This window comes from Aphidius gifuensis, linkage group LG1 (genome assembly GCF_014905175.1).
Source record: "Aphidius gifuensis isolate YNYX2018 linkage group LG1, ASM1490517v1, whole genome shotgun sequence".
Lineage (NCBI taxonomy): Eukaryota > Metazoa > Arthropoda > Insecta > Hymenoptera > Braconidae > Aphidius > Aphidius gifuensis.
In genome coordinates this window covers 22,450,576-22,475,524 of record NC_057788.1, presented here as the reverse complement: position 1 = coordinate 22,475,524, position 24,949 = coordinate 22,450,576, and the positions used below count along the sequence as shown (strand labels likewise).

At 23.6% G+C, this 24,949-nt stretch overlaps 1 protein-coding gene across 2 annotated transcripts in view; it reads right to left on the bottom strand.

The window, feature by feature from the left end:
- Window positions 1–24,738, bottom strand: part of LOC122853075 (probable serine/threonine-protein kinase nek3) — a 77,987-nt gene extending 53,249 nt beyond the window's left edge. The window contains exons 1-2 of one of the 2 annotated variants that reach the window (XM_044153320.1): window positions 24,126–24,738; window positions 4,177–4,224 (exon numbers count right to left, since the gene is read on the bottom strand). In XM_044153320.1, coding sequence (XP_044009255.1) covers window positions 4,177–4,224; window positions 24,126–24,246 — 169 coding nt within the window. In that variant the 5' untranslated portion in view covers window positions 24,247–24,738. The remainder of the gene's footprint in view (window positions 1–4,176; window positions 4,225–24,125) is intronic. The other variant, XM_044153329.1, reaches the window with a different exon arrangement.
- Between the last annotated feature and the right edge of the window lie 211 nt (window positions 24,739–24,949).

Below are 24,949 nucleotides of genomic sequence, written 5' to 3'. Positions count from 1 at the left end.
TGATTTTGCATAAATTTACATGTTTAATCGTGCGATCGTTAAAGCTTTCTCACGATCTACACACATATATATTATAAAAATAAATAAATATTATATTTAAAATTCGATAAACATTTAATTAATCAAGTTAAAAATAATTCCATCATGGAATTTACAAATTTACAATAATAATTATTAACTTATTTTAAGTGCATCCAAAAAAAAACCAACTGAATTTTCAAGAAAAAATATAAAAAGAATCAAAAAAAAAACATGAACAACTTTTGAATATATATTTAGATAAATAATTAGTAAAGCATGAGGTCATGAGGTCCCGTGAACATGACACTAAAAGATCATAAACCAGTCTTCAAGATTATTTTTTTTTAATTTTTTAAAAACTATAAAGAGAATCACTATGAATATATAACCAATATACAAACAACACCAGCAGCACTCGAGTTAATTTAAATTCTTGGATTTTTCAAACTGTTCATGGTCTCAGGAGTCACGAAAAATAAGGTGCATAAATCGTTCTTGGGTAAGATAAAATATTGTTGGATATATTTCTATTTAAATTTTATTATTTTTTAATTTTATTTTAATTTAATAAAAATATATTATATAGATAGTTTTTTATTTTTTCTTATTTTAAATTTAAACATATAGCAGATAAATAAATAAATAAATAAAAAAAATAAAAAGAAGGGTTACTCAAGAGGACATTATCTGCATTTTGTGTCAAAGCACGCTGTGATTTGTTGCGGGGAAATATACTAAATAGTCTGCAAGACCCTTGGCCTAGGATTCTTTGGATCTTCGAAGAATTATATTTAAACAATAATGCAATAACAAACAAGTATTGGACCTTGACCATTCCCAGACATTGTTTTTTTTTTCCATTTTTTATATGTAAAATGTTTTTTATGAGTTTATTCTAATTTTTTAAATATTTATCTTATTTTTTTTTTTAACAATTGTTTTTTATTTTTCAAAATTTCGAGGAAGTATTTTATCTTAACAGTCTATGCGTTATTTAATTTTGTTATTTATTTTAATTTTTTTTTTATAATAGTAGAAGGAGAAGGAGAAGTTTTGTGGCAAAAATATTTCAAGGTCCAAAATTGGTGATTCAAATTTTACGATGCTATTCAGTCTGTCGGCATGAAACCCTTTCAAGGTCGCATTAAATAGAAACCACTATACAAAAAAATGATTGCCTACTAAATCACATTGGTCAGACATTTAAAATGATATTTTTATTTTTTGCACCCCAATATACTGTCGTATGACATTAAGATAATTTAAAAATTGTTGTTTGGTATTTTTATGTTCATTTGTTTTTTAAAAAAAACAACAATGTCTTTATGGTTAAATTAAACGCTTGAATTGACGTCATGAACTTGGTTAAGTATATTTTTTTTTTATATTGGCAATGGAGTATATATAAGTGGGTGACCTGGTCTTGAAGATGGTTTTGTTTTTTCTCAAAAAAAAAAAAAATACCAAATTCATTCTTATCAAATTTCTGGATAATAAAAATATATTTTATTTGCTCAAAATAAATGTAAAAATATATATTTAAAAAACAAGAGTTTACTTTGTTTTTTTTTTTTCATTGTACCGCTATGCTGGTGACCCACAAAAGTCCTTGTATATTATAAGTCGCACAAAAGAGCATTGATACCAAACAAGAATGACCTGGTTAAATAATTTTATATATATTTTTAAATTTATTGCTTATGTTTTGTTTTTTAAAAATATTCTTCTAGTGAAAATAAATAAATATTATTATACATAATGCACAATTAGCATAAGTATTTATTTTTATCCATATATATATTTGCAAGTTTGAGAATTTTTTTTTTTAGTGGCAAGTAGAAAGTGGACAAAACCATAACGGATCATTGGAATTTCACCGATATAATACACACACACATTTTATTCTTGTCATATTCTTCTTCTCATAACTAAAATAATAAATAATTTTTTTTTTATTATTATTATTACTTGTCTTTATCTCTATTTTATATTAAATATTTAAATATATATATTATTTTTTTTTTTTTAAGAAGATGCCAAGAATTATGATGAATTCTTTGACCTTATAAACGGAAACCCTCCTATTTTTTTTTTTTTATGATTTTTTAAGAGTGAAAGCCGTACGTGAGTTGTATTTACTTGTTAAATATTGCACACGTCGTTCAACAATTAGCAACTTGTTCATTTATATTTTATTCTTTTATTTAATTTAATATTATCATTCATTTAACTGTATATTTTATTTTTATCTCGGATATTATGCACTAGCATTATTTATTCTTTTAAACAAATACAAATTTTCAATATGAATGATGATGCTTTTAAAAAGTTGTTAAATAAACTGAAGGTTTTGTTAATTCGTAAATGTTTTAATGAAATATACTTAACACATATTGATTGCATAATTTTTAAATTCTATCCTAGTTTACCGGTTTATTTATCTATTGATGTATTTTTTTAATATTAACTTTGGAATTTTAACGAGTCTTTCAATATATATATTTACCATCTCATAATCGATACCGAAATAAAAAAAAAAAATAAAATATATATATCTCATTAAATTATTTAACACTTGAAAGGTGATTAAAGTAAATTGAGTTGTTGTTATACAAAAAGATTGAAATTGTACCTCTAACAAATTGATAATATGCATGAAACAAGTGGTATATAATATACTTTATCAAAAACCAATCAGATCTTGATTGTTTTATTACCCTTTTATTATTTTTAATTTAATTCATGAATTTTATTTTTTTATTTAAATTCATTCGGTTGAATTTATTCCAAAAAAAAATGTGTATATTAACCGATATCAACAACTAAAATAACTGACATGCTGCACACACCCTCTGGAATTTATATATCAAGTTCCAAGAATTTTAAGAGTTTAAGTTCATATAAGAGTGCATCTTCATTATCATGAACACACACCAAGTCGTCTCTCTTCAAGTCACGATCAATTAGTCTTTCATTGTAAATTTATTAAATATACAAAAAAAAAAAAGAAAAAACCACAATTTTATTTTGCATTTTCTTTTTAAAAAAATACTCATTATTATTTTTTTTTAAATATATTATTATTCATTATTATTTTTTATTTTAAAAAAAAACTACTAACAGTGACTCTTTTGCACTGTGAAATCGGTGACAAAAGAGTCTGTAATAACGCATGTCCTCGTGCCACATTCATCCATGAAAGCAACAACCTCCTCTTCCTATTTTTAATAAATAAATTTTTTACTTTTTACTTAATATAATAAAAAAAAAAAATTAACTAATAATCTTGGACTTGAATTAATATATTATTTATTATTTTTGATTTATTCATTTGATTGATTACGTGATTTATTTTCAATGATATATCTATACGCAATTGTGTGTTGAAATAATTTGCAGTTTTATTATTGAAAAAAATAGTCAACTTGTATATATTTCATCAGTATATAATGTTTAAATGCATATTCATAAAAATAACGATAAAAAATTAATATGTATTTTTGTCATGATTATGATGATCATCATGATCATTATTGTAAAGACTCAAGTGGGACAACATCATCAGTATTTTGATGCACAGTATTTATTAAAATATGCATCAACAATTTTTCTATTATTTTAATATTTTTTTATTAATTATAAATTGGCTATGTATGTAATATACAAACATGTGCACAAGTGTATACTGTTGGCATGTAGAATTATTTAGTATATACAGGCAGTGTTGTGCACTGTAAATTATTTCACAATCAAGCGTAGAATCATGACGAAGTTATACTCATAATGGCCCATGGGATATTACTATATCTATATGTGAATTTAATTTTACTTATTTTTATATTATATACCTCTCTCTATTTTTCATATCTATATATCTTCTTATAGTCAATAGATTAATGTTTAATAAATTGAAAAAATAAATATTGTCTCTTTTTTTTCTCTTTCGATATTTCGCCAACGCATTGATGTTAAAAAATAGTAATAATATTTTCCAAGAGGCGTTTGTAGAAAATTTATATGCAAAGGGATTTATTGATCATAGAAAAATTATTAATTACTTGTTTATTTATTTATTTAGTAATTTAAATATTTTAACTTTAAAAAATTGAAAAATTGAATTATAATTTTTGATTTAAAATTGTTTCAAAGACTCACCATAATCAGCAACAATTTCAGGTGTTTTCAGCAAATGCTTCCAAAGATCTGGAAAAGAAAAAAAAAGTTATTAGTTATTTTTTTAAAAAATAAAATTAATAATTTTATAAATTACAAATAGTGCAGACAATTTATAGAATAAAGGTTCATTTTAATTTTGCCATTTAAACTACCTAGAAAAAAAATTAAATAAAAACCTGATGGAAATGATATGATTACGTCAAAATGTGTTTAGTTATTTTGTGTAATTCTCCAGGAAATTGAATTGAATAATCAATTTTTCTATATTTTATTTTGTTATTTATTATTTTACTTTACGATCAATCTGTGTCATTAGATTTACTGAATTATATTTATTTTACAATTATACTTATTGCAATTTGAAAAAATATATAAATTTTTTTTATTTATCATTTAATTATTATTGTTTTTTAGATTTATTTGATTACTTTTTTAATTATATTTTTATGTAGTATAAATTAAAAGATGTCTAAAAATAAAATGGATAATTTAAAATTTTTTTTTTATTTTTTTCAAATGGTACATCATGTGAGTTGTGTATATAAAGACAAAGAAAATATATTCGTAGGTGGTAGTAAGGTATATCATTTGTTGTTTTAAATTTACGTTTATTTTTAAATGTAAATTTTTTAACGGGGTGTGTCTGAGTGTATGTGTGTGGGGAGAGTTGGAGACACAATTTGATTATTCGATCGTCTTATTCTTCTGTATAAATATTTATTTATTTATTCTATTTTTTATTTATTTTTTTTTTTCATATAAAAGCTTAAGAAATGACGTTGAAGTTGTGATTTACAGACTTGAATTTAGATCCCTATTCAACCGTAACACACTCGTCAAGAAGCCTCTCCTTTTAGTTTCGAAAAAAAAAATAAATAAGAAAACAAAATTGATGGATTATCTTTTGCAAACAATGCGTAGCTATACTAATGCTTTTTTTAGTCTGATTTATAGTTAATTTTTTGTTATGCATATATAATAAATTTTTTTTTCGAAAAAAGATATATCTAATTTTAATTTTTACTATTGTTAAATAGTCTCATAACAGTCACCACGACTTTTGTTAAGAAAAGGCTACTAAAAAATATATATAAATTTAATTTAAAAAATATCTGTTATTGTTTGGCAATTTAATTTAAATATTTATATTTACTTGTTATTTTTTAAAGCTTAATTATTTTCTAATGCCTTCATCAACAATCTATTGAATAATATAACAATTAGATAATTAACTTGCTACCTTGATGCAACAAGGCTCTATTTAAATACGCAAATATAGAAAAACTTTTCCCACGCTCTAGTGTGTGTTCATAAAATATATTAAAAAATAATAAAAATAGTAATAAAAAAATTACAGATCTAGAGCAATAGATGGCTTTTAATAACCGCATATTCATGAACATATAATATATATACTATTTTTATTTTAATGTACTCTAACAAGATTTTCTTGTGTTGTCAGGTTAATAAATAAAAATAAAGAGACGCGCTTTTATGTTTCTAAAACCGCGATATAGATTGTGTTACATATTGTGTGGACATGCGGTTACATTGATCTACGCGGGAAAACAAGTGCGATGGTACATGAAAAAAAAATAAAAATAATAATATTATAGTGAAGGGAAATATTTTTCTATGCCATTACTATTTTTTAAAAATATTTATTTAATTTTTTTTTCCATGATTATTTAGTGTGTGTATGAGAGAAAAGTGAAAGATGATTGCTCACTGTAACATTAAATTAAAAAATGAGTAAATACTTTTGCATTAAAAAAATATATATATTTATTAATGCTTATTATTTAAAATGATTTTTGTGAAGATACAACAACAGTGTGCAATGACTTTGTCGTGATTAATAATGATGAAGAAATTTCTCTTTTATTACACCCTATGTCTATGTTACTATTTTATTACAATCATTATATGTGTGAGATAATAATCTCAAAGGGATTTTCTATTTTGTCCTCTAGTTTAATCATTTTATATTTTTTTTTATTAATTTTTCAACCTTTCACTTGATCTTTTCTTTATATTTTTAAATAAACGTTTATCAACCACCACCTATTATTAATTTTTTTCTTTTCATATTTATAGTTAAATTTTTGTATTGTTTTTTTTCCTTATTTATTATTATTAAAATATATAATACGTCTTTAAGTGTTTGAATTTAAAGAAAACAATGAAAGTATTATTTTTTTTTATTTTAATTTAACCTTTTCTTTTTTTTAAATTAAATATATATGTATTTTTTGAGTCAAATTAATCGTGTAATTTATTTTATGCATTCATTAGCTAATTACAAATAAATAAAACAATTAAAAATATATTTATATAACAGTGTGCTGTTTTTAAAAATTTATATTCTTAATTTTTGTGAGAGAACATAATCATATTTTAAATAATAAAGGGAAATTAACAACCGGTTAATTCAAAAGGATCTCATTACTTGTCGTCGTATCATTTTAAAATGTTTCAATATAACAAAAGTACAACAGTGTAGGTGGTACTCATGTTTTATGTATCCGCCATAAAATTGTTCAGGACATGCATCCGGAAAGAATCCATCGATTTAAACAAGTCCTTACAATTAAATACACCAAAAAAACAAAGAAAAAAAAAAGTTTTACAAACACAAATACTAAAAAAATTAATCAAAATGATTTCTCATAAACAACAAGTTAAAAAAAAGAATTGAATGAATTTAAAATTTGATCTGAAGTCATCAATTTTTAAACAACAATAACAACTAAATTTTTTATCAAAAAAAAAATTAAATATTTCGTGTGGAAATTTTTTAAAATAATATGCGTTGTTAAAATTTAAAAGTCACTGAAGTGTGTATATTTGAGAAGGTCAAATAATCAAGTCCAACCTTCAATATACAATATTTATTTATTTTTTTTTTATCAACTATATATATATATATTTAATTTTTTTATGCAAAACTTGTAAAGCCAAGAAAATCAGTTGAGCATAACGACATTGTAATGTAGAAGTACGCAAAAGAGGGGTCAATGAAATATATCCAAGAACACTTTAGAATTTTTTTTTTTTTACTCATTTATATTTATCCGGTGTATATAGTATTTTTAATGAAAAATTTAATTTGTTTTTTCCATTTTTTTAATTGATAAAAATTCAATCATAATAATAATAATAATAGAAAATTGCAGTGATACGAGGTTAAGGGCAAGAGAATATTAAAAAAAAACAAAATAATATATATTGAAAATAAAAGTGTAAAACAAAAAAAAAAATTATATATATATTTAAGTTCGTAATGTAGAACGTGATCATCTTGGGACATGGCTCGAGGGCTCGAGGATATGGGAGGATATATACAAAAGATGTGCATCCATATCTAACTTAAAGCTCATTGGTTCGTGATCATGTTAACTCGCGTGTTCGTGACACACCAACACGTGTCCTTTTCCACTTCGTGCAATTCGTGTCCATTGAAGGTAAAAAATGACAAATATTATAACAAAAAAAACCATATTATAAATAACAAATGGATATAATAATAATAAAAATTCATTTTTTATCTCGAAAAATATACGTAAAATTTGTGAAAAAAAAAAATGTAATTACGATATAATTTTCAAATAATTGCGTGAACATGCGATTTCAGGATAAAGAAAATTTTACAGATGTAATTATTAAAAATGTTGAGATAAATATGTATTCGTGTATTCGTAATTTTATGATGCATATAAAAGCAAATGGAAGTAAAAAAAACACTATTGGCGAGTCATGATGATCGATCATTAGATCAATTGAATAATTTCAAATAAAAAAAACCTCCCAAGTTATATACAATACAATTGCAAAAAAAAAAAAAAACATACATAATGTACAAATTGTCTATATCTTCAATTTGATTTGTAATAATGGAAAAGTGCAGCCTCATCTGCAGTTAAAAAAAAAGAAAATTATACATTTCTTTTATATTTGTTTCAATTTTTTATTGCATTTTATATGCACCTAAGAGTCTACTTGTTTGATGCAAATATATTTACAAAGCGTGGGTCTTCTTCCTGGAGGCTGGGTTAATGGCATCATTGTTATCGATGATTATTTTACACCCACGTAACACAAAAAATGAAATTTTTTTTATCTAATTTTCTTAGATATTTAAAAAAATCTATTTATTTTTATATAATAATTATTTATAAATAAAAATATATGAGTTCTTGACTCACTGACTTTGATGAAAGGTTCAAGTACACATTCATCAGATGAAAAATTAAAAAAAAAATATATTTATATATCAAATGCAAATCTGTGAGTGTATGAGAGAATGCGTGTTGTTCGTGAGTTGATTTTTAAATAACACTGAGCTTGTCATTAAAATTACATATTACAATTTGAAGGTCATTAAATTGATGACGTTTTTGCACAATGTATTGAGTTTATAATAATAAACCTGTAGGAAGTCTATGAGATCACCTTTAGTTGCAATTAGTCAGACACTAGGGTGCCTCGCTCGCCACACACGCAAACATTTTTTTTTTTTTTAAATTTATTATTTTTATATATATACACTTGTGTATAATTTATCTATCTGCTTTTTTTTTATGTATAAATTTATCTAAACACATACGTATTACTCACGTGAGTATATTACTATTTTTTTTTATCGAGAAAAATATGAATAAGCATATGCAATTATAAATATCTTGGGCACAGGGTCAAGATGAAATTCCATCAGATAAATTAATCAATCGGTATTACATAAAATTATTTGAATATTTTTTTTATCATGATGATATAGCATCAGACAAACTGGCATCATCATCAGTGACTTAATAGTTCATTTGAATCAAAAAAAAAAATACAATTTTTTCCAACAAAATACTGATGAAAGATTGTTGTTTTTTTTTTTTAATTGTAAAATTAGAAAGGGATTAACATTTTGATAAATAATATTAAAATATATATATAAATCAATAATCCGCATTGATTTAAATTGCAAATATAAAAAAAAATATATAAAAATTAATCGTGAGAGAGAAAAAAAAATTTGTTGAGATGTTTGCGGAAAACTTTGAAGGACTTTTATGCACAAAATGATTAACGATCTTTGTTTTTATTTATATAATAATAAATTTTTTTTTCTATATCGTTATTATTTTATGTTTTTATCATTATGTACAAGATCCTTTATTGTTTTTTGTTGTTATTTTGAATTTTATATTATTTTTTTTTTTTTGTGTATAAAGTTGGATCGATGGTAACGATCGCACGGGGTAAGCCTGAGGCTATACTTGGACGGTAAATAACGCTAATAAACATGTTCTAGGTGTACACTCTACAACTTGCCTATACTTTCTTGGCTCAAGCCGCTTGCGTTGAGATTTATCCAGCATCGTCGGCCACAAATCAAAGAACAAAGTATCATCCTCCTTCTGACCATAGTGAAACTCTTCCGCATTGCCAAGTTAAAATATATATATATATATATAATTTTTTTTTCATTTTAAAACTATATTTATATATTTATTTTTCCAAGAATTTTATTTATCGTAATTTTCATTTAAACTTTTCTATTTTTTTTTTAATTAAAATATTTATTTTTTTTTATAAAGAAAGAAGAGAATTATTTGGCTTTTTTTTTTTCTTTCAAATTTATATCATATGGATTATTTCAATGAATTAAATTAGAATAAAAATTATATATCTATGATCTCGATAGTGCAGTTTACACATGCAAAAGAATTCAAGGTACTTCTTCGTTAATTGTCTCACGTAAGAATAATATATAATTCCTTTAAATTTATTTATTTTAAAATTATCAATGTATATTTTTTTATTATTTTTTTATTGATCATTGCACGAGATCTTTCAATGAACCAGTAGGTAATAAATTATATTGAATCGTGAGAATGTCTTAAGCAATAGTTAACGATGTTTTATGCATCTAGTTATGTATGGACATTGATTTTTCATCCTAGCAAATTTACCTTGAAATATCAATTGATGCGATTGTCTGTATAATATATATATTTTTAATATTCTTTCAAAACTAATAATTATTTTTTTTATTATTAAAATATTGTGAAATATAAATATATATTTTTTTTTGCCTTTTTCTTTTTGATACATGCATTTTTTTTATTTTTTTATTTACTGATATATAAAACACCGGATATGGGAGCCACTTCCTGTTAAACATCCCAGCAAGGTGCGGTGAGTTCTTTCAAGTGACTTTATTATTTATTTTTTACATTGTAATTTGAATGGGTATTATGTTTAACCGAGAGATGCAGCAAAAATAAATATAAATAACATTTAACATTATTTTATCCTGGGGAGGAATAGATTTTATCTCTTCCGTGTCATTTTGTATGCAAAATAGATTGTTTTTTATTTTAAAAAAAAATAGTCAGTATGTTTTATTCAGTGTCAATTTTTATCAACTTATCAATTGTCAATTTCTGATAATGTAAACTTTGAATAAAGCAAATTTTCATATCATCAAAGTGACGAGTAATAAAATAAAAAATTAAATATTCAAAAAATTCACGCATCATTTTTCATGTTACATCATTTTTGTTTTTTAAATGCAAATAATATGTAGACATTCTTATCTCATGTTCATCCTCTCTTGGTAAATTGAAAAAGTAATTTTATTATCATTTTTTTTTTCATTTATTTTTCTCTCGACATTTTGACAGATTGCAAAGTGTCTGCGGGTGGACAACAGATTACGTGAAGAAGAATAAAAAAAAGTCTTTATTTTTTTTTTTTTTATTTGTTGCATCTGTTGCACTTGAAAGTGGTCAAGACAATTTACCCATGTATATACAACAACCTGGATATAATAGTCAGCCACTCTTGAAGTAAATATGCCGTGGAAAATGACGCAAAAATATACTTGCAACAAATACAAGGAACCAGAAGGTCCAATGACCGGTCGACGATCACAAAACAACAAGAAGCAAATAATAAAAAAAATATATTTTAAAGAGAAAATATACTCAACAATTTTCAGTATTTTTTTTTATTTATTTGAAAAATAAAATAATAATTCTATATAATAAATAAAAAAGTGGCTGTTTCCGTATAAACGTTATATTTTCTAAACTACCCAGCCAATTTACTTGAAATTTGACATAAATATTCATCATCATCTTCAGAATTTTTCTCATAAAAAAAGGGTTTATATTATCAAAATAATTAATGCCACAAATACAAGGAAATAATCATAAAAAAAAAAAAAAAATATAAATATTTAATATTCGAAAATTATACCGTCATGTTATTGAAAAATTTACCTGAATTTTATATTCATGCTTCACGAATAAACAATTTACCACCTAAAAAAATTTTAAATATATATAATGATAATAAAAAATAAAAAAATATTCACGAACGTACATAGAATTTATAACAATTTATGAATAATTTTTTTTTTTATTCTTTATATATAAAAATAAATAAATAAAAAACCACCAAGAGAGAGATGATGATTTATAACGAGTTTGAAATGAGAGCAATCATTAGTACCAAGTGATTTTACATATATTTTTTTCAATATGATAAATATATCATGTGAGAGAGGTAATGAGGTAGCTTGTTGTTATTTTGGTTTGTATGTCGTATGAAAAGTAACAGAGAAATAAAATATATTTAAACATAAATTTACACAATGAAATATTTCAGACAATGAAATAAATATTGAGGAGAAGAAGAAGAAAGTTTAACTATTACAATATTGAAATAATCAGAAGCTGAGTAAATGTTAAGAGAGAAAATATAGTAAAAGGATTTTCAAGAGTTTGCTCTTTACACCACCACTATTATATTTATTTTTTTATTCAACAATAACCATAATAATTTAACAATAAAAAATATAAAAAAGACAAAAAATGACAGGTGATGTAAACGAGGTCTCGGTCTTGATGTCACTGACCACTTGAAGTAGTAACACATCAACAAAGTTCATTTGATTCTTTTATTATTTCTCTTGTGTAAAAAAATATTTTTTTATATTTTTCGAAATATTTCTACGTGATGCTTCAAGGCACAAATTAACAAGTGACATATTAGCATTGTATTTTTAAAAACCAAATATAATAACTATTTTTATTTAAAAAAAAAGTAGAAACTGGAGCACGCAAAAAAAAAATTAAAATTAATATCAACTTTCGGATTTTTGAAAGGGAAATGAAATTATCATATTTATGCTGATATGAAAAATTAAAAGTCAATGACTGGTTTTTTGGTTAGCAGGGTCAATTAAATATCATGAAAAAAAAAAAAAAAAAATGAATATAAAAGAGAAAACCTTGAAGTGTGTCAGTGTCATGGATATCGTTGCCCATTTGATATTTATTATTTTTAACAAAGTTTAAATAAAAAAAACCAGTTTGAATCACGTGGCAGGAACTGGTGACATTTTTTAATATGTGATATGAGTATAAATTATTGTATCTTTCATAGATACCCTTGTTCTTTTTAAAATATATTCATTTTTTTATTTTTTTCCTTTCATTCATTTTATTATTCATCGTCTTGTCTTTTATTTAAAAAAATTAATGATCAGAGTGCTGCATTAATGATACAACGAAAGTGTTTCAAACACGATCACTATGACATAAGAAAAATGCATCGTTGTCATCATCAAAGTACCCCACACAATGTCCATCAGAATGAAAAAAAAATAACCAAAATAAAACGGTTCTTTTTTACATTTTAAAAAAATTAAAATATCATGTTATTTCAAGACAAATTTTAATGCATCATTATCAAAAAATAAATAAATTATGAACCGTTGAAAATAGTCCAAAAAAAATAATAATTTCTTTCAATGTAAAAAAAGTATTAATAATAATAATAATAAATAAGTGAAATTTTCAAGTCACAATCAGCAATTAGGGAATGATAAATACAGTAATTAATTACAAAAAAAAAAAGTATCAAAAAAAAAGGAGAAAAATACTTTCCCCGACATCCGCAAAAAAATATATTCTTCCGGTATATATTATTTACACATTTGTATGATTTGCGAGTAATAATTTAATTAATTAGTAAAAATATTTTTCTCAATAACAATATAGCCAAATAATAATCAAAGATAAAATTTAATTTATCATATTTTAATTACTGTTTTTAAATGTTTAACAAGCGTGTTAAAAAAATTATAACAATGCAAACTTCCTTGTTTTATATCAATATCAAAAAAAAAAGAAAATAATATATATTTATTTTAGTAATTTAAATTATAATTATTATTTGTTGTAGTTGCGGGTCAGCAACATACCAGACGCGATGAAAGTGCGATGAGAAGCAAAACAGTAATGTTATATATGTAAAAAATGTATGTACTTGTATAGCATCTACAAGGAGCAAGTGATTGCCCGAGTCGTGGATGCACCGATGCACTTTCCCCATCATCCAATGCACATATTATATATATAATGAAGATTATTTTATAGACCTTTTATACGCCTATCTTAACAACAACAACAGCAACAACATTGCTGATAAATAAATATATATATTCTTATTAAAAATGAATACAAAATATGCATTTGATTTCACCTGAGAAAGTGCATAATGGGTCAAAAGGCTGAACGATGAATTTGATTCAATCAATATTTAAATCAAATACATATATTTTTATTATTTAATAATAAAAAGTGAAAGAATATTATTCAACTATTTACACTATTTCATGCTGTTAAATAAACAGATAATAAAATTTATTTTTTATTTATAATAAATTCAATTAAATATTTATTTATTTTAGGTAAATAAATATCTTTTTTTTTTTAATCTCAATGAATCTTTTTAACATAAACAAGTGGGTGGATTTGTGTCCATCTTGCATCTTTTGAAAGTTGTGTGAAACTTTCTCAAGATTGATGCACACAAACGTCAAATTGTCAGTGTAAATTATAATAAAAAAATTAAATGAATCATTAGTATTTTATTTTATGTTATTTTAGAAATATAAATAAATTTTAAATATGCAAGTTGTAAATTTTAAAATGATGTTACTTTAATAGATTTAATTTTTTTTTGTTATGAAAATAGATAATTGTTTATTATACTCTTGTTTTATATGGACTTGCTGTTTTATTTTTTATTTATATACACTATCTTAAATTAAATAATGTTCAAGCGCAAGTTCTTGTTACTCGGGTGCAACATAAACAAGATTTAGCTATTTTTTTCTAACCACAAAATAAATGTAACACTTGAAAAAAATAATTGTAAGGGTAATGAACATTATTCAATCAATTTTTTGTAAATCGGAGTATAAGGATGTTTTTTTTTCTTAAAAAATTGAGCTAAAAAAAAACAAACAAACACACACACACACACAGGGATAGAGGATCACACGGATATAGAAAAAAAACAGGATAATTATTATCAAATAAAACAATAATTAATCAACAAAACAATGAATGATTATTGCATGCAAAAAATTAGGATTATGATTATGATAAATATATAAATGATATTACGTACATTACATGACAAAAAGCAAAAACAAAAAACATTTTTCTACGGGTTATTCAAGGTTAGCCATTGATGGTTTTTCGGAGCGCCCTTTTTTCGATACACCAAAATAACTATTTAATTTACTTTATTTATCACTTTTTTTGTATAAATATATACTTTATTACTTCGTCTATCGGATTATTATATTTTTACAATTGATTGGAACTTTTAAACTATCTGAAAATATCAATGAAAAAACACAAAACTCCCGCTACGTCTCTCCCGTGTAAAAAATAATGCGTCATCGCTATGTACAAAATGGCGGCGGTGAAGCAGTACGCGATCTCGTGGTGATAAAAGAAACTATAAAAAAAAAGCGCGGGAGTATTTGATAATTTTTTTTCAAAACAAATGGCAGCATAAAAAAAAATAATAATGATGACTGTGTTAGGTTAAAAAAAAAAAAATAAACAAACAGAGAGATTAAACGTCTTTGGTGTCAGTTCCGAGTATTGTGATTATTTTTTATCTCCAGCTGGCGAAGCTAACAAAAGTTGACAGTTTTTTTTCATTAAAATTGAATAATAAATTTTCAAAGTGACTTGATAACTGTTAAATATAACAAATTATTTAAAAAAAAGTTATTTAATATCAAATTTATTAATGAATATGTGAGTTTAAAAAAAGTATTATTTGTAATTTATATTTGTTTTTGTTTTATTTTTTAAAGGTTATGTAAATAAATCATAGTTAATTAAAATAAATTTGTTAATTGTTTCAGATAAATAAATATATATTATTTATAAAGCACAATGAGTGTAGAAAAATTAAATAACATTATAAAAGATGTTGAACAACCAACATGTTTGATTGATAAGCTTGACGAGGATTGCTTATCAATATTATTTTCATTTATTCCAACAACTCAATTACTTGTAACTGAACAAGGTAATAATTAATTTAAATACATTATAATACATGTGTGTTATTAATAATATTATTTTTAAATTATTACAGTTTGTGAAAAATGGGAGAATGCAAGTTTACTAACATGGAAAAGTAAAAAACAATTTATTTCGATTTATGATGAAAATTTATCATATCAAGAAAATTTATTAAATCAACAAAATATTGAAGTAATTTTATCACGTTGGGGATCACAATTGACACATTTAAAACTTATTAAAACTTGTCAGTCAAATATTCTACCAATTATTGTTGAAAATTGTGAAAAACTTGTTGATATTGTTTTGGAATTTGAGAATGTTGATCAATGTGATATTCAAAATGATACATCAACACTATCAAAATTAAAATCTGTAGATTTGAAATATATTTCAAATCAATTTTCAACGAGTAATTCAAATTTTATTATTCAATTTTTTAAAGTTGTACCAGATGGTATTGATAAATTGAAAATTTCAACAAGAAATGATCCATGTTTTGAGTCATCTGAATTTCTAACAGTAAGTTTGTTATTTTAGTTTTGACATTCAGCTATTTACATTGATTGTTTGTATTTTTAGACATTTAAAAAATTCAATGCCATAAGTCATCTTACACTAAACAATTGTCAACTAACTGACAATGTTGTAAAAGAAATATCATTGAAAAAAAATCTAATTTATCTTGATTTATCACACTCTACCATAACAAATGGATATTCACTTGTAAATCTTGTCAACTTGAAGCATTTAAATTTATCACATGTAACTGGTATTACAGAAGACTTGATGCAGCATATTTTAACAAGCTGCAAAAATATTATTAACTTGAATATTGAATTTTGTCAGGATATAACTGACAGATCTTTGAAAAATTTAAAAAATTTAAAATGCCTTGAATATCTAAATGTTTCATGTATAGAAAAAATAACTGGTGAATTTATGATTCAACTTGCAATTAATTGTAAAAATTTAAAGCATTTAAATTTATATAATTGTTTTTACATTGATAAATACAATTTTGAGGAACTTGGAAAAATGAAAAATCTTGAATATTTAAATTTAACAGTTAACGATCGAAATATTGATGAGTATCCAATAATAAGTATTGCTAACAATTGTCATAAATTGACATATCTTGGTATTATATCAACAAATAAATGCATGAACATAAGTCAACGTGCATTTACAAAACTTGAACAACTAGTAAATTTAAAAGAGCTACATATTATGAAAATGTTTAATGCACGTGATTGTTTATTTACCAATATGTTGGACCTAAGAATTTTAAGTTGTGCTAATTGTGTTAAAATAACTGACACTGGTATCATTAAAGTTATTAAAAAATGTCATAAACTTGAGAATTTAAATATTTTTGGTACAAAAGTAACAACAAAAAGTCTTGTTAGAGCTGTTGAATTAACTAAAATACGTACAAATGGTATTTATTTAAAAATAAATACTAATTCATCTCTACTTGAAGAATTTAAAACGTCTGATTTTTACGAAAAAAATACTAATAGCCATGAATTTATATCACCATTTTTAATTATTGAATGTCAATTTTTAGTATAATATTTACAAGATTATAATTAATATATAACCACTTGATAATTAATTATTAAAACAACGTTATACATTGACAAGAATTTAGAGAATTCAGTTACCAAACATGTTGTTATATACTTTGAATTTATAAGCTAAATGAGGAAATATATAGTGAATACTAGATGGATGAAAATAGAATAGAAAATAGCTTAACAAAGTAGTTGTTCGTGATATCCTGATTTAGTACGTGGTGTAAATGTTTTTCAAAAAAAAGCCACAACAAACTGGTCTTGAATAATTTTATTTTTTTTCTTATCAACCAATCCAACTAAATGAAACACAAGTACCATCAGTTTCTTGTTACAAAGATGAATTGCATCTTTTACAACACGCAATTCTGATTTTAAATCTATTAATTAGGTATTTAAAAAAAATTCATTTTCATCTTAATAGTAATTTTTTTATTAAAAAATAATTATTCATTTCAATGAAGATGATGATGATGATGATGATGAAAATTTATAATTCATCAAGAAGCACCTCGGATGAAATTTTACTCATTAAAACTAGATTCCTGAACGATGTGAGTGACTCCCACTTGTGTCTATATATATTTTAATTTTCTTTTTTTTTTTTTTCCAGAAAAATAAACTCGAATATACACGTTGTAGATTCAAAATAAGGATAGTGAGAATGTGAGTCGAGCTGGAGAATCCTAATTACAAAAGAACCATGCAATCTTTCAAATAAAAAATTTAATTAAAAAAATTCATAAAACAGAAACAAAAAATAATTATAAATGAAAAAAAAAAAAGGTAAAAGAGTAACGTAAAATATTTTAGATTTTAAAAATATAATTTAAGAAAAAATTAGAGATAATTCATTGAAAGTTGCATAGTATCTGAATAGAGACATCAAGAAAATTTCAAATATTATCCGATTAAATTTATTCATGAATTAAATTATATACATTTTGAATGAAGCATCAAGATATTCAAATGAATTTTCTTCATGTTAATTCAGCATTGTATATGCGCTTGGTTGAGGTGGTATCACAAACTCGTATATTACGTGTATTCACATGTTTAATACATTGCTTGATAATTTAAATTTTATTGCTAGGACACGCGTTTATGACCCACTGATCATCATCATCATCACATTTATACACATGATTCGTTTTGCCTATACATTTATCCTCTATAATCTTGAATAATAACTGCATATTATATTTATTATTTTTAAGCAAAGAAAGATGACTTGATTTTACTTTTTTTTTTTTGTGATTTTAAATCTTCAAGATCCAAACATGAGTAAATTAAATATTCAAAGATATCTATATTTAATTTTAAGCTATCATCAATGACAATCAAATAAATAATATTCTATTCAATTTGTTTGACAAATTTTTGTTGAATTTATATAATGTTAATTTTATTTTTTCAATTATTTATTTAGATTTTAAGTAATCCAAAACTAATGTTTATATGTATTTTAATAAATATTTGCATTGAAAAGTAATGTCGTGATTTTATTTTTTAAGCCGATCTACGTGGCATGACTTGGTGTTTTATGAATGGGCATTGTGGATATATATCTATTTTATATATTATATTTATTCCCATGGAGTTTCAAGGATGCTGTTTGTGGAGTCTCTGATGTCCAGGACAGATTTAGAAATTCGAAACTGTTGAGAAGGATAATATATATAAAAAAAAAAAAAAAAAATTGTCTTTCACTTTTGTAAGTAGCTAACCAACCCTCTCTTTGCACTTGAATAATATACTTTTATTTTTATTATCATCTGGGTCAACGACTTTCTCAACTGGTTGGATCTCTCACGATCAAGATGACCCTGCCATCAGTTTCAACTCGTGTATCTAAATAATTTTTTTATTTTAATTTTCACCCTAATGCACAAGTGATTCCCATTACCCAGGTTAATGACTTTCACTTTTTATCAAATTTTAATTTTCAAAATAGTTATTTTATAAATGAAATAGTAATTTTTTCATAACTCATTCTCAAATTTTCATAACTCAAATAATCAACACATCAAATTATAAAATTGGTATAGAAAATAATTAATGATTAGAATCTCGTAACATTAAATTACTAGCTGAAGAATTTATTCATTAACATTCTGTATTTAATTATATCAACAAGTTTGTTCTTTTTTTTAACTCTATTAGTCACTAACTTTATATTTTTTCTTTTTGTTATGTCATACACAAGTGGGCCACTTTATCAGATGTAGCTACCATCTTATGATTCATCGTTGACTTTTGTTTACCTTGATTATATACCAGAGAAAAAAAAAAAAAGACCCACCGCTGGTCTTTAATTTTTTTTTTCATCATCATCATAAGCACTGAGTTTGAAAATTTAATAATCACCATCATCATTATCATCATTCAACTTGTAAAATCAAAATCATCTACTCATTAATGAGAAAAAAATAATGTCTGGAATTTTATTTTTACAAGAAAATACACCAGTAGGTGTTAAATGAATATAAATAATTGAAAAAAAAATATATTTTTATTATAAAAATAAATAATTTTTAACAAACAACAAGAGAGAAAAAGAGATACATTAATATTGTTTCTATACACACATTTAATCTCCTCCCACTGTTTGATTATTTATTTATTTCAAATTCTTTTGTTTAATTTAAAATATAATTTAACAATAAAAAAAAATATTGTTTATATATTTATATGGCTATAGTCTCCACCCATCTATTTGGTTATTTCTTATCTTATGTTGTTAGAGTCTGTTAAAACAACACAGCTTTACTATCAATATATACATTGTGTTTGTATACTTGTATATAAAATAAATTGATCCAACATCATACTGAATATGATGATATACATAACCCGATGACCTCAACGTTGAGATTCACCACGTGAGATTCAACTCAGTATACACTGAAGATTATTGAGTGTTGCATGAGCCCCATCACTGGAGCAAGATGTAATCGTCATGTTTTGTGTCCAGTAAATTGGATCCTATCATCATTATTTCACTATACATATTAGCCATTATGTTATATTCACATAAATTCAACTAAATTTTAAATAAATAAATCATTATTTTTATAATAATTATTTATTTTTTTATAAATTACTCAACAAATAATAAATTTTTAAATTAAAAAAAAAATATTATCTAATTAATTTGACAGTGTATATTTTCTTTTACTATTTATATTTTTTTTTTAATTTTAAATTATTTTCCAAGTATTGTTGAGACAGTAATGGTGCTACAAGAAGTTAAGCAAACTATCAATCTTAAGAATAGTAGCCAGAAGCTAACTGGGCATCATTGTGGTTTTAAATAACTGATATATACCTGCCTATTCATTCTCATCTCTTTCATCTTTCTATTTCAACATTTAAATTGTTTTTTTTTTTTTTCAAACTCTAATTTTCTTTATTGTGCTTCAAAATGAAAACTACTCTTTTGATATATCATCTTGGCCACTGTCTAAATGACCAACTTATTTATTATTATTATTTTTTTTTTTATTCATTATCCACCTACTCGTGTATCATTATTATTTATATTTTATTTTTGCTTTTTTTTATGTGTATATAGTCATTTAATATTATTATAATTTCAAATGCCATATGTCTAGTTTGTTTCTACTGTATGTGTCTAGTTATTTATTTTTTTTTTTTTAGATATTTTGCTGTCTACAATTGAGTTGAAGAAGTAAGAAGCGCACATATATATGTTATATATATCTAAACTCAAAGACCAAGAAAGAGAAACTTTCTAATTAGGTGCGAGCTCGTTGTACGCTTGTTTACACCCACATACGTGCTCATACACATAAACAAATATATATATATGCATTTGACCGCGCCTATCTCCATATTATATTTATATATAAAATTAAAAAATAATAATAATACAACAACAAGCACCAATCACAGAGGAAACGTCATTTAGCGAGCATCCTCGTTACGGAGTTGGTCGTTACGCTTTGTTGGTATTTAATAAAATGAAAAATTGTAAATTCAAACAACAGGACTGATGACCAGTTATTTATTTATTTATGTTGTTAATAATAATATGTGGTTTTTTATTATTTTTTAAAATTATTATAACTATCATCAACAGCAAAAACTTTTTGCACAACATCAAAGAGAATTTTCTTTTTTTTTTAGTATTTAATTTAATATTTTTATTTTAAAATAATAAATTTGAAAGTTTTTTTTAATAATTATAGATTTATTTGTTAAGTATTTTAGTTTTTTTTAAAAAAAAATCAATGATGATCGTGAGAAAAATTGAAACAATTTATAGTTTTATATTGAGATGCATAGTCCGTGACTTTATTGGAAAGTATGAAGAAGAAGAAGAAGAAGAGTTTGATTTTAAAATAAAAATAAACACGCATGTGCACTATAGTATTGAAAAATAAGAAAAATAATATCTTGAGAATCTCTTGGAGACGTAGTTTAAATGCACCAATGTCTTGGTCAGGGTGGTGCATCAAAGGAATGCGAGCAAAAAAATAGTTGCTGCTTCAGTATCATGGTAAATGCACAACTACGAACAACATGAAAAAAACAATGATTCTATGGAATATATTTATCATCTGGTACATTGTCAAACCAGTTGAACCTCTTTTTTTTGCAATCATTATTTTATTCATCTAATTTTATTTTTATTCAATATTGTTATTATCATGTCAACTGTTTGCTGATGTATGTCATCATCTTTTTTTTTTTTTGTCCTCACTCAATCACACTTTGAATAAATTTTTAATTCAAAGTCATAACAAAATAATTTTTTTCTTTTTATATTTCACGTATATAATAGTAATCATTATTATTTTCGTCATAATAATTCTACTCAGGTATAAAAACTCTTGTTTGATTTTTAATTTATTTTTATATAAAAAAAAATACAAAATAAAATATTAATATAAAATACGAGTTTTTTTGCTGATTAGAGATGAAATTTTATGGATAAAAATTATGATATACTAACTGGTATTTCCGTACTTGAAAAACTTTAATTAATCTTATTTAAAAAAAAAATATAAACTATAAAATAATTGCGAAGAACAGCTGACACTATAAAATTTTATAGTGATAATATAAAAAAAAAAAACGAAATAACAATTTGCTTATTTTATCAATTAATCTGATTAAACTTTGCACTATATAATTATTAATATTACAGCTAATAAATTAACAATAAAAATAAAATAAATAAATAAAATTTATATATAAACAAAAGACGTACGTTGTTGTAATATTTATTTGTTATTAAAAAAAATTGTTAAAATCTAGAGCAAGTGAATATATAGTTCGTGGGTTTTTTTTTTTTTTTTCTATTTATTATTTATATAATAATAATAATATTATCAAGTAAATTTATTTTTTATATTTTTCCATATGTCTAAATTTTCTCACGAATTTTCACACGCATGGAAAGTAATTTTGCATTTGTAAAACGTATATTACAGCTTGGATAAGAGGAGGCATGAATAAATTTCGATTTAGTAAACCCCCAAGGTATATACAAAATAGATGTACCGACATAATCGACACACGACTTGCAGGCTAGGTGACAGTAAATGAAGATAAAAAAAAAAATATAAAAAATACAGGGATAAGTATTGAAAAAAGTATTTAAATCAAAGTTGTATATAGGAAATGAATTGAAATTCTGTTTGTTTAATTTAACCGTGTTTCAGCTGTACGTTGGATGAATAATTGTATAAAAAATTCGTCATTTAATTAAAAAAAAAAAAAAACAAAATAGTAAATAAAAAAATTGACAAAAAATATAGATGGATTTTTTTTAATTTATTAAACAAGTCTTTTTGCTGAACTGGAAAATATTTGATAAATTTCAAGTAATAATATGACTAACTCAAAATAATAATTGCGTATTTATATATTTATTTTTTTAAATTTTATACAGTTGCGTGTATTTTGAAATATTGTGTTAAAATCATCCACCTGAACGCTCATCAACCTGCAATATTTATACACAATAATATTTCAACAATATATTATATTTTAAAAATTAATATTGATGAAAATTATTTGTAATATAATTGTCATTGATATATATTGTTAAATAAATTTCCGTCTTTCTAATTTAACCCAAAATGTAAATTAATATATAAAATAATAAAATAATTAATTGATTTAATATAATTATATTTTAACGTTTTACTACGATCATGTGGGTCCCACATTGTGTCAATTAATTCATCATTATTGCAATCATGTTTTAAAAAAAAAATTTTCCCCTCGAGGTGAAATTTAATAACTCTGTAATCAACAAATACATGTAAAAATTCATGACACACATATGAAAATAAATTATTATTTTTATTTTTCATACATTTACCTATAAACCTATATTAATATATATAGTAAATTTTTATAAAATATACGAGTGACATTTGTGACATGTGCCTTGTCACTTTCAATTTTAAAAAGTAATAAAAAATTTCCTCCAAAGTTTTTACAATTAAAGTAACAACAACAACAAATAGATGAAAAAATAATTTTTTTTTTCATTTTATTATTATTAGTGTATGAAAATTTTATATATAAAAAAGAAAAAAATAAATTGAATAAAATGCTTAGACATGGTGGTAGTGGGTATATGGTACTTTCACGCGATTTGAGAGCAAAGGCCGGTGTGTTCCACTCGTGCTAAAATGCAATATGCACTCGAGCTAGCAGCAACAAAGTTCAGACGTTCACTGTTTATATATTTTTTTATATATATTATTCTATTCTAAGACTCTCTTCTAGCTTTAACATTGAGACACGATTATTAACATTAGTTTATAAAATAACACTACCAGAATATTATTAATAAAAATAACGATATAATAAATTAAAAAATAGAAATCTTTTGAAGTTAAATATCTATTATTTGTTTTTTTTTTTTCATTGAACATTGTTTTGTATTTTAAAATATAATTATTATTGATACCTTTATCATTGTATGTTGTATCTTTGGCTACATTATCCTGGTGCACCTGACTAGTTTTAGTCGTATCACCAAGTACCACAATAACAAGTACCATCACAAGCACCAGTTGAACAAGTAGCATGTTGATGAAGATGATAATTCCAAGTGAATTAAAAATAAATAAATAAATAAACAATTACACCGAACAAGATGAAGGAGAAAATAAAGATATAATTAAAAAACTTTTTTTAAAAAATACACTTGAGCTCACGCAGCTCACTCCTCAAGATTACATTTTTTCTCTTAATTATTTTTAATTTTTTTGTTTGTAATATTACCAATAAATTGTCTCTAAATATATTTGCTAATTAATAAAAATAATACGAGTTGATAATGTATATTTTTATTTGATGAAAATACCAAAAATATAAAGTCACTTGATCATTTTGTCAATTTTATTTTACGATTGATATTTAATAATGAGCAAATTCACTTCACGTCATGATTAATTGATAAAGGGATTAATTGTAAAACTGTCAGTGTGTATAAATATAAAATTTAAAAAAAATTTATGAATAATTTAAACACGTTTATTTTTAAGGAAGTGCCTTGTACACAAGTCCATGCCGCACTGTATGATACAAGTCAGGTGTTTTCAACCAACCCGCCATCAACAACAAAAGCGACATCTTTCGTTACAATCACCCAACATTTAAATTAAATATTATGTACATATTATTTCTCAATTTATAAGTATATTATACTATTTATTTTATGTATATATTTTTGCACAAGTATGCAACACACATATGAAAAATGAAAATTCATTCATGAGAATCAAGTGG